The 12,271-nt window shown below is 44.3% G+C and overlaps 1 protein-coding gene across 1 annotated transcript in view; it reads left to right on the top strand.

The window, feature by feature from the left end:
- Rasgrp3 (RAS guanyl releasing protein 3) overlaps positions 1–11,869 on the top strand; it is a 96,358-nt gene extending 84,489 nt beyond the window's left edge. The window contains exons 13-17 of the mRNA XM_021659492.2: positions 174–321; positions 7,617–7,653; positions 7,910–8,035; positions 8,370–8,731; positions 10,016–11,869. Coding sequence (XP_021515167.1) covers positions 174–321; positions 7,617–7,653; positions 7,910–8,035; positions 8,370–8,731; positions 10,016–10,024 — 682 coding nt within the window. The 3' untranslated portion in view covers positions 10,025–11,869. The remainder of the gene's footprint in view (positions 1–173; positions 322–7,616; positions 7,654–7,909; positions 8,036–8,369; positions 8,732–10,015) is intronic.
- The last annotated feature ends 402 nt before the right edge of the window (positions 11,870–12,271 follow it).

The following is a 12,271-nucleotide window of genomic DNA, read 5'->3' as shown; positions in this document are numbered from 1 at the left end:
TGGGAAGGTTTTAAATACTTTGTTTCCTTTGAGATTCAACCTCATTTTGGATGTTCAAGAATGTTTCTCATTTGCTTTTGGTCTTAAAGGTTCGGGAGGTGGGAACTACAGTATGGCAACTACTTAGTGATGCAATATCCAAAGATTCTTCCCTTCTTTGACTTTCCTAACAGGGATGGCCTAATTAGCAAAGACGAAATGATGGCTTATTTCCTGAGAGCTAAATCCCAGCTACACTGCAAAATGGGACCGGGATTTATCCATAATTTTCAGGAGATGAACTATCTCAAGCCGACCTTCTGCGAACACTGTGCGGGATTTGTAAGTCAGATTTCCATTTTTCATTTTTGTGGGACCTCGGAAAGGTAGGGAAATGATCTACTAAATGAAATTCACCTTTTTCTTAGATTTAAAAAAAAGAAAAAGTGTGATCACTCCCTGAAATGAGAGATGCAATAAAAGCAAAACTGAGATCTGTGAGCTTCAGCTTAGCTTGCCCCAACCAAGACAGGGCAGGTTGCTAGGCAGAGAGAGAGAGAGAGAGAGAGAGAGAGAGAGAGAGCCTGAGAGCAAGCGAGAGACTAAACTCTGCCAGGGAAGGTGTCAGCCCAGAGAACCCCGGCATTCATCACCACGATTGGTGATGGTTGTCATAAAGAGGAACATTTATCTTAGCCAATTCCTTCTAGCCCTCATTTAACATGGTATTAGTCACTGCATCAATCATGGCATGGCTCGATACTTCCCAACTCAAAGAGGATGGGGAAAAAAAAAACCCTTTTGGGATACGGCAGTCATGATAATAAATAACATTTACTTAGTGCTTGACAGTAACAGTCCCTGGACATGATGTAAGGAATCCCCACGGCATGCCTTTGAGGCAGGCGTTTTTCTCCCCGTTTTGCCCATTAAGATGGGGAGGTGTAGAACGGCCACGCCAAGTCCTCCAGAACTGCAGTGTGAATCCTGCACTCAGCCTTCACCGCTGGAGCACATGGAGACTGTAGGCCAGTGGTTCTCAACCTGTGGGTCGTGACCCCTTAGGGGTTGCCTAAGACCACTGTAAAACACAGATATCTACATTATGAATCGTAACAGCAGCAAAATTACAGCTGTGAAGTAGCAACAAAAATAATTTTATGCTTGGGGGAGGTCACCACAACGTGAGGTTGCAGCATTAGGAAGGGTGAGAACCTCTGCTGTACACCTACCCTGACACTGGGCAGTGGGGCCAGCTTTCGGCCCCATCACCACATTCTTGGGCTCTAATTATCTTCCATCTGGTACCCAAGTAAAATAAAAATGGAAAAAAAAAGTGAGGTGAGGGTGGCCCGGCACCTAGGTGTAACTGCCAGAGCTCAACTGCTGGTTTTGTTCAGCAGCCGCATCCCGGTGCTGACTGCATCCCGGCTGCCTGTCAGTTACACTTTTCCCATCCCATGCTTGAAAGACTGGCTCTGGGAGCTCAGGGGCCCACGTGTCCTGGGAATGGGTAAATAAGAGGCAGCTTTCACTTTCGCGGCAGTTCCAGAGGCTGACAGCAGCCCTGAGACCACCCTAGCCAGCTTGCCTTACCAATCCCAGAGACAGTGAAGCTCCTTTTCTGTTTATGTCTCCACTGGCCTCTTACCAGACTACTCTACTGTACAGCAAGGGCATTTCCATTTTCATGTGTCCCTTGTTTCTCTATTCTCATCGGTATTTGGGGAAATACATAAACCTGAAAATGCAAGTGAAATGAAGCCATGTACTCCACTGCCCTGGACACACACACACACACACACACACACACACACACACACACACACACATTTGCCTTGAAAAACATATTTTCGAGCCTTCAGTTTAACAGGTTAGGCTGAGAGGACCTGCCAAGCAACAATAGAAGGTCAGGGCTATTCTTGGCCTCTGGTGGTATATGAGGGCCTGGAGGCATTTATTCAGTCCACAGTGTTGTCTGCATTGCCTCATCCTTGCGTGGGATGGTGGTTTCATAGAAGCAGGAAGGTGGTTGTTCTTGGGGTGCCCCACCTCCCCCCACTCATTTGAGCACAAGTGCCAATGCTATGCGCCGATGCACCTGATAGGAAGAACAGTGCTCTGGACTGGGCGTCTGGAACCTTGGCCTTGAGCCTCACTTTCGCCTCCTCTTAACTCCATGCCATGGAGCTAAGTCAATGGCTATCTTTATGTCTGTCTTCCTATTTGTAAAAAGACACTCAACACACTGCTTACCTGCCAAGCTGCTGGCATGTTACAAGTCTGAAAGTGTCAAGGGAGTGAGAAAAAGTGGAAACAGCGTAAACTTTTTTGGAAGTATTCTCTTGCACTGTTAGAGGTTGCCTGAAAGTAACTCTTTTAATTTTTATAGTCCTTTTTATTTTTCAAAATATAGCTAATTGAATTAGTACTGCTTGACTTGGTCTTTGTTCATATAATACCTGAGGGTTCATGGATCTTCAAGGGATTTTTAAGTACAACTCTGAAGATATATCCTCGAAAGGAACTGTAAGAATGCCAGGAACCATTTTCCAGGGCCCAGGCCATCTGCTTTGGAAATAAATTCTATTTTTAAGGGTAAGGAAGGCAGAACGTGTGTTTCAGGATCAGGATGCCAGAACGGAAAGCCTGTTGGTAATCCCCATCTTTTATAGAAGAAAAAACCGAAGGCTGGAGAAGTTAAGTGAGTTAGTTCCCCAAGGTCACACAAGTCATTGGCAGCAGAGACATTTACCCCAGCCAGCTCTCCTAACTCTCAGTCCAGTGTTCATTATATTATAAAGAATTTCAAGTATTGTAGCAGCCCATATGCTCAGACCAAAGGAGCCTGGAAAGTGCTCCCGAGACTCACCTACATGAGGCTGCCATCAGCTCTCGTTGACTGGCACTCTGACCCTGTGCCTTTTCCTGGCAGTGTTTTCTCCTGGGTTCTAAGTGAGGTCAGTAGATCATGTCCTGAAAGCACTCTTCCTTAATTATATCTTTCTTCAGCAGTTCTTCAGTATGGCTAATAATGTACTGCAGCTCCATATTAGGGTGCTCTATCTTTCTGTGTGGCAGGGAGGAGTCTCACTCAATAGTCCAGGAAGGCCTTCTGGACTACTGAGACCCTTCTTCCTTCCTTCTGAATTCTGAGATCAGACACATGCACCACCACACCAGGGAGGGATGCCTTTTCATCGCCTCCCCCTAAAAGAGGGGAAATAGCTTTTTTCCTCACATAGTACACCCTGATTCCTGTTTCTCCTACCTCTACTTCTCCCAGTTCCTCCCCCCTAGCCTCCCATCCAGATCCATCCCCTTTCTGTGTCTCATTAGAAAACAAACAGACTTCTAAGGGCTGATAATAAAATATAATACAATAAGATAGAATAAAACCAACACATCAGAATAGGACAAGAGCCCAAGAAAAGATACAAGAAACAGACATAGATACAGAGACCCACTTGTTTACACTCTCAGGAATACCACCAAAACACTAAACTGGAAGCCATAACATATATCCAAAGACCTGTGTAGGCCCTGTGCATGCTGCCTCAGTCTCTGTGAGCTCACATGTGCGTCAGTCCTGTTGATTTAGAGGGCCTTGTTTCCTTGGAGTCCCTTACCCTCTCTGGCTCATACACTCTTCGTACCTTCTTTTCTTCAGGGTTCCCTTAGCCTGGAGAGGAGGGATTTGATGGAGGCATCCCATTTAGGGCTGAATGTTACAAGATCTCTTGCTCTGTGTATTTTCCAGCTGTGGGTCTCTGTGTTCTCTGCTGCAGGAGGAAGCTTCTCTGATGATGGCTGAGCAAAGCGCTCGTCTGTCAAGATGGTGTCATTAGGAGTCACTGTATGGCTACGCTTTTTTAACAGCACAGGAGTATTTGGTTTTCCCCCAGGTCTCTGACCCAGCTAGTCTCGGGTCCCTGATCACCCAAGCAGGGTTGGGTATAGGTTCCACCTAGTAGAGAGGGACTTCAGTAAAATCGGATATTAACTGGTACTCCCACAAGCTTTGGGCCACTGTTGCGCTAGCATCTCCAGCCAGACAATATTGTAGATGGAAGGGTTTGTAGCTGGGTTGGTGTTTGCACTTCTCCTTTGGTAGCATGCAGCGTAGTACATAGGGGTAAAGGCTTATGTGGGCACCAGTTTGACTTCTCCATGTTCAAATGAGTTGCGTAGGTATTGTCTTCAACAATAGGACTTTGCCATCAGTTGTGGAGAGCAACCTATGGTCTTGGCAACAATCTGGCTCACTCAGGGATCCCCATGGGACCCCTTTGCAACAATTCAATTAGATATAACCCATTCCTGGTACTGGCAGCTTCATTTGGTGACAAGCGATGCCCACTTAGAGCTATGTCGCCCCCACTATTTTGTGATTTTTATTTAGATCAGTTTCATATATGTATTTATTTTAGGAGGGTTCTACTATGCTTCCCTATTGCCCTTCAAATGGCCCTTAATTTTAGCTGTCTCTCCCCATATGTATTCTCTCCCTTGTTTCCCACCACCAGCTCTTGACTCTTCCCTTCTAACTCCCCACCCCCAATATATCCAAAATTATCTATTTTATCTATTAGGGAAATCTATCTGTCCCCCACCGTCCCTTACTTTATACCTAACCTCTGTGGCTCTGTGGACTATAGCTTGGATATCATTGACATAATGGCTCATATGCACATACAATTGAATACATAATATATGCATCTTTTTGGGTTTGGGATATCTTATTCAGGATGATTTTTTTATGTTTTATTCATTTACTTGTGAGGAGTTATTATTATTATTATAAACAAGATTACCCCTTCTTAAATCTCCTTCTAATCCTACCCAAGTGGCATTGTTCACCCACAAACAACCCAGAAATAGGGGTAAAAATGTCATTAAAGTTTTCCAGGTTGAGACTTGGCAGGTATCTATTTCATGGTCATCATCTTTATGACAGTATATATGACAGTATATATATATATGTATATATATATATATGTATATGACAGTATATGACAGCATATGACAGTAGCAGGCTAGGTGATTTTAAAGATTTGCAAGCCCTTGACATGATGCAAATAACCTGATCAACCACTTCCCCTTTCTGCCTGCATTTAGTCTTCAGTGGTCCTCTCCCCTGAGCTGACCTGCTAGTAGGGAGTAAAAATATCTTTCCTGTCCAGAGGTAAACTGCAGCCTTGCTGGGACCATTTGAATCTTAATGTGTTCTGAAAGACCTAAGAGCTGTGAAGGATCAAAGGAATCTCTGGGGTCCTCTGGTGGGATTCCATTGTCTCCAGGAGAGGAAGAGGCAGCCACCCCCATGTCTTTCTGTCACTGCGTTTGCAGCTACTTTTCCTTTCAGAGCCAGGTGCCTATATGCAGGGAGCTTGTTCACCATAATGTATTGTGAACAGGGTTCCCACTAGCCTCAAGGGGCCATTGGCCCAGATCCTTTCAAGCATTATTTTATCAAGCAAACAACCAAGACTAACCTATCAACTGATCTAAGCCTAACACGGAATCTGCTGGTGTCCCTGCTGCCCATAAACATGTGCTATGTGAAAGCAGAGGAAGGGCAGGGCGAGGACACTCTCCTCACAATGTCAAGAACCAGTCGGCCAGAAGGCCAAAGCCTGCAATGTTACTAGAGTGTTTAGGGTCAGAACCTCGGACTCATCAGCCCTAGGCTCAGTCACCTGACCTCAAGCTGCCCATTAGACAAACAATAGGAAATTCAGTGTGGCCACATTTGGGAAAAGGAACAAATAAAGATGGATAGTGAGATTCTGTCTAGTCTGTCTTCTGAGTTCTGCTAATTCAGGTTTATGCTTAAATAGAGCAAGAATGATACATGACCAAGACATCCTTATTAAAGTGTGGTTTGGCCTAATTTTGACCCATCATTGTATTAGCTCCAGTCTTTCCTGCAAGGTGGCCCGAGAGGCTGTCAGAATTGTGGGAATTCTCACTGAGAGAGACAAACCCCTCCTTTTGCTGGCCTTGGACATCAGGCTCTTTGTCTCCAGCCATGAGATTTCTGGAAGCTCCAATTCCTTGGGGACCATTGCTTCATTCAATAGCTTGAGGGATAAAGGAAAGGGAACATGGAACTCTTTAGAATGTCTTCATGTCTGCCAAGATGTTACACCACAACCAAGGCTGTGCCCAGAGCAGCTTGCAAAAACACTCTGTTGAACCTGAGATATTTGTCACGTCAAAAAATGACGTTACAGTTCCAATTAAAGATCATAGATATCGCTGTTTTAGATTTTAAAACCAGGCAACACATCATTCCACAAAACAGAGTAAGTTTTCCAATGAGCTGGGCAGTAGGGGTTGATTGTATAGACAAAGAAGCTGAAGCAATAGCAGCTTGGTCCTTCCCTGTGCATGGAAGCAGAACAATGGGGTAAAGAACAATAAAAAATAGCCAGGCATGAAGGCACATGCTTGTAACCTCAACACATGAGAAGCTGAGGCAGGAGGATTGGGAATTCAAGACCATCCTGGGCTACACAATAAGATACTGTCTAAACAGACAAAGAAAAGAAAAACAACAAACAAACTGATGACATGAGTTCCCTTCACCTTCCCTGTTTATGAACTGAGGTATAGGTAACAAATTGAAACTGGGAAGAATTTGGCTGCCGTTTCTCCTGATTCCTGGGAAGGTCAGACAAAAAGCTTAGTTTCAGCATTGTGGCATGGAACTTTAGTGTGGGTAATTCTTTTTTTTTATTCTTTTGTTTTGTTTTTTTAATCAAATTTTTATTTTTTATATTATTTACAGTTTATTCACTTTGTATCCCAGCTGTAGCCCCCTCCCTTCCAACCCTACCCTCTTTCTCTCATTTTCCATGCCCCTTTCCAAGTCCACTCATAGGGCAGGTCCTCCTCCCCTTCCATCTGACCCTAGTATATCAGGTTTCATCAGGACTGGCTGCATTGTCTTCCTCTGTGGCCTAGCAAGGCTGGTCCCCCCCTGGGGAGGGGGGAGGTGATCAAAGAGCCTGAATTCTGATTTTTAATTCGGTGTTTTGGGGTCCTGTGCAGCAGCTAAGTCCATCACAAAACAGCCCCCTGTAACTTTTATTTAGCAATCACTTCCTACTTACTAACTTTGTGGATGTAACCATATCTTTGGCTGACGGAGTCGGAGCCTTTCTGACATCTGTCACAGTCCTGCTGCAGACACAGTGCATAAGATCATTTGCCCCTACTTTACCTGGTAAAATCCAAATTAGTAAGTGCATGCTTAGATTGCCTTCTTTCCTGCAAAAGTGACCCAAAGCAGCCCGTATCATTAAAAGGAAAGACAGGGAGACTCACTGGTCAGTTTTCCTATACATTTGTCTTGAGAGTATGTCACTGAAGTCTAACCAGCATACCAATTTACCACCTCTAATTTCCCATCTCAACTACCATTTGGCTCCAAGAATGAAAAGGGAAGTTATGGCCACTGCTGGAAGGGGCTGGGAGAAGGCTCCTCTCTGACAGGAAGGGTGTCCAAAGCAGCTACATCCTGTTTGTGGGCTGCCAGTCATCAAACTTCCCAGGACTTCCTTCTCTAGGGTCTTGTTTTTCCTTTTAGGTGTCTCTTCCCATCACTGACATTCCCTTGTCTTTTGTTTCAGCTCTGGGGCATAATCAAACAAGGCTACAAATGCAAAGGTAAATAAATTATGTAGCACACCTTTTGGGTAGGGATCAGATCTGTTTGATTAAACCATAAATACCTTGGCCTTGTTATGGCCTTGTCTCTTGGGACAATGGAAGCTGAAGGGTTAATGTGTGTCAGAAAAAAGGCCCTGGTTCATCCCTGAAATTCAGGAGGGCATGGGGAAGGCTGGCAGCTCCTTTGCCTCCTTGGAAGCTGGGTCGGACACAGGCTTCACACTCATCTGTGGCACCTTTGGGGTCTTTTCAGACTGCGGAGCCAACTGTCACAAACAATGCAAAGACCTCCTGGTTCTGGCCTGCAGGAGACTGGCCCGGGCACCCTCCTTGGGCAGCAATCCTGGGTCACTGCCTGGAAGCCCAGCCTTGCCCCCAGGTAACGCTCTCTGTGTTCTTCACAAATGCCACATTGTGTCTCTGAGCATCTCTCCATACCTATCCTTCATCTGTGTTCTGTACCTACTTAGAGTCTGAATCATAAAAACAGCAAGGGTACTCTAAGGCTACCTTAGAGTACTCAGGATGCTAAACCCTCAATTCTTTTGCTTTTTAGTCTCATTCACATGCAGCTCACCTGCTGCTAGTCATTCTAACCCTAGTCTGTTCCTCTGGGACCTTGCAAATCAGATTCCCGGTGTCTATACTAACAGTGATGGTTTGTCCCTGAACAGACTGACGTCAGATAATAATCACTCTCCTTTCCCTTCTAGTGCAAGATGAGGTGTTTGAGTTTCCTGGGGTCACTGCTGGACACCGGGACCTGGACAGCAGAGCCATCACGCTGGTGACAGGCTCTTCCCGTAAGATCTCTGTGAGGCTGCAGCGAGCCACCACTAGTCAAGCCACCCAGACAGAACCTGTGTGGTCAGAGGGTGGCTGGGGAGACTCGGGGTCCCACACCTTCCCCAAAATGAAGTCCAAGTTCCATGACAAAGCAGCAAAGGACAAAGGCTTTGCCAAGTGGGAAAATGAAAAGCCCACGGTACAAGCTGGTGTGGATGTTGTAGACCGAGGCACTGCGTTTGAACCTGACCGGGATGACGGGCAAGATGAAGCCAGACAGGATGGTGAGGTCAGTGCTGAGAAACGACAACTACCATCAGCAGGAGGCAGCTGAGGCTGCTGATATGGGTGTTGCTACTCTGGAAAAAATAGCCTCATGACCTCAAAAACACTGCGACTAGAAACCAAAATGTATTCCTTTTAGAGTTGCTGCTGGCTAGTTAGATGAGCCCGGAAAGATGACTGCTTGTCCCCTCTGACCTGTTTCACCATGCATAAAACCAAAATATAATTCTGAAATGCAACAAGGTCATGACTGTACCACAGCGATCCATCAGGGATCTTTAACTATTACATATATTCAAATACCAGTACACTGCAGGTTTGCTTCAGTTTCCAAGACAGAGCTCAGACTCAGGGAGGGCTTGTAAACCGAGAGCTAGATTCTCCCCTGTGCTAAAACAGAGAATCTCAATAGTATCAGGAAAAAAAAAAGTAAGAATGCAAATTTTTCATGCAAATTCTCTTAGTGCCCTTATACATGTTATGGCATGAATTTCTGAGATGGAAACATTTGAACAAGGAGAATATTGAGAGAGGGACTAACGTTTTGTGCATCACCCTATGGAAGTGCTTATTGTTTATTGTATAGAAATTCTATGTGAGAATAATATTTTCATGTGCTCAGTGGACAGTCTGGTTTTCTACATAATTTTGTTTGTATGTATCTGAGTAGGCTCATGTGTGTGTGTTTGGATATGTGTACCAGTGCAAATGCACCTGCATGCATGTACTGAGGTCAGAAATGGGTGTTGGATGGCCTCATCTATAGAGCATTCTAAGTCAGCGGTCTCTCTCTGTGTCTGGGCTGACATTTTCCTCAGCTGGGGTGGAAGCTAGTTAGCTCCAGCAATCTGCTCCACTTGTCTTTCCCACCATCATCTCAGAGCTGCAGTTCCAGAGATGTGCAGGACAGCTAGCTATTTACACGGGTGCCAAAATCCAAACTCTGTTTCGCACGATTGTGCAACAAGCACTTTGAAACGTTGGCCCAACTCTCTGGTCCCTGCTATTTTTCTTTTTCTTGCTTTTAATTTTTTATTTCAAGACAGAGTCACATGCTGTTACCCTGGGTGCAAGGGATCCTCCTCTGACTCCCAGGTAGTGGAGGCCACAGGCTCAGGTCACAGCTGGCTATCTCTGTGATCTTTTAATTCCCTCCTAAATATGGAGGCTATGGGGTGCTGATCATGTGAGGTCTTCCCTCATATCAGCTGGAAACCAACATTCTCAGAACACCCTGCTTCGGTTAAATGAGACCCAACTCTGCAATAGGTTCTGGTTTGTATTGCAGGATGGCTGAGATCAAGCCGGGGAGACAGAAGGCAATCATGTCGGCTTTGGGGAGGAGAGAGCAGTGAAGCTCTGAAAAGCATTGCCAGCTCCGGAAGCCATCTGCAAGAGATCTGGTTATGCTCATGGCCTCACATCAAGGGATCTGGACGACTAGACTACGGGACAGAGGCTCTAAATTCTGAACTATTTATTTCCTGCACTCTGCCCCCACTGAGGTGCCACAGAAACTGTTATGTGGTCAGCTGTTCCTCACATCTCTCTAGAGCCGATTATACACAGGGGAATGAAAGCTTTGGTGCGCACGCATGATACCCGTTCTCAAACTCCAAACTTAGCTTTTCTATAAAATGTGTGTGTTTGTGTGTGTGTGTAGGGGTGTCTCATAAGAAGTTGAGTCTGAGCTCCTTTTTTGTGCCTTTTAGATAGGACCAGGACTTGAAGTTTTACTGAGGAACAAAGACATTCTTCAGGTTCTGGAAGGCGGTGTTCCCTCTGCTGATGATTACCCGTGAGGAGTGTTTATAGTGTCCTACCACACAGGGGCTGTGGTGTGTAACGCCATACATGTGTATCACCTAGGTCTTACTAGTCCTTTATCACTAAGGGGAATCATATCCCCCAAAGCTTCCCTGATATTCTTACTAGCCATGGTGAAAAAAATTATACACCTAATTGGCTTCCCCGGTCTTTCTGAAGATTCCCAAAATAGAACGTTAATTAAGAAATCAAGTCAAGTTCCAATGGATAAAATTTAGAAGGAAAAAAAACCCCACTGAATTATTAGGTGAAAAGAAAAACAACTAGTTTGGAAAGCTGAAAGTAAGTTTAAGACTTCTGTGGTGGTTAACTTCTGGATGCAAAAAGGGTAACTTAATTTCTACCTAATAAATTCTCATCCACAGGAAGAAAAATCATCATAAACCTCAACTATGGATTGATAGTACACTTACACCTTTATAATATTAATAATTTAAATGTCTTCCTTTGGGTGTGCAAATAGATTCATGATGTTCAGAAACAGAGACAGAGGCAGGCTGGTGTTGCAGTGCCTGTAATCCCTGCACTCAGGTCATGAGGTAGGAGGGCCTCAAATCTTAGGTTAGCCTAAGCAACTTAGTAAAATTCTGTCTTGAAAAAAAAATTGTAATAATAAAAATAAAAGAAAAATTGAGGTGGTTGAATCTGTCATTGAGGGACCAGTCAAAAAAAAAATATTCCACAGAGGTAGCCAGGTCCACAGTTGAGGGCTGACATCTATGCTTCCCATTTGAAGCCGATTGTGGTTTTATTTGGGAAAGTTGCTTCCATACAGATCAACTAATAATTCTGTTCTGGTCCTTAGGAACTGAGAGCATGGGGACATAAAGGCTAAGTGGTCCCAGTGTCTTAAAACTTGGGTAGAGCTGACATAATGTGCTCTGAAGGATCTGGGATGGGAAATGATTCAGATTGGGAACACTGAAGAAATGACGTTATTAACTGAAGGAGCCGTGAGTAAGCTAGGTGAGAACCCACCTAACAGGGTCAAGCATCTCAGAGGGCAGTGCTGTTAGATCTATGTATATACACTATCTGTTACTGTTCATAAATACAGTGGAATATATGTTAACAACTTAAAAGCAGAAAGTGGTAATTTAAGTACAGGAAAGCCTTCTGAAAAAAAAAGTCACAGAGAAACCTGTAAAGAAATGTTGGACTTTTTATATTTGTTTTTAAAGGAGTTATTTCACTTGTCATTTGGTTTGGATATTTATGAGTTTTCTTATATGGAAGGAATTCGGTATTTGCAGTCTTCCTGAGATAAGGAAACAAAATGTACCTTCAATGAAAAATAAACACAAACAGAAAGAAATGCAGTGTGTATTGTATGTGTGTATATACCATGCTATACCTGTGCATCACATACATATACAAACACAACAGTTATTAGCCCACTGAAGGGAATTCTAGTCCATTATGAAGCTGCTTTACAGTTTTGGTTATACCACTGACTTAAAACCAATGGTGACTTTAATGATGACGACTTAAATTCATCCGTTTTTCCAGAGTCAATAAAATAGCCAAGTCGTGACAAAGCGAAACAGAATGACTTTGCTTCCTCCAGTCCCGTTTTGTAGTAGATTGTCACCCTGATTTTCTTTTGTAAAGAAAAGCCTTACTTTGTGTGTGCATGTTTTGCCTGCTTGTACCGAAGTGCATCACATGCATGCAGTGCCCCTGAAGGCCAGAAGAGGGCGTTGGATTCCCTGGAACG

The sequence above is a fragment of the Meriones unguiculatus genome, chromosome 1 (assembly GCF_030254825.1).
Source record: "Meriones unguiculatus strain TT.TT164.6M chromosome 1, Bangor_MerUng_6.1, whole genome shotgun sequence".
In the NCBI taxonomy this organism is placed as follows: Eukaryota; Metazoa; Chordata; class Mammalia; order Rodentia; family Muridae; genus Meriones; species Meriones unguiculatus.
Note: the sequence above shows the minus strand (reverse complement) of the source record. Positions and strands in the feature narration are given on the sequence as shown.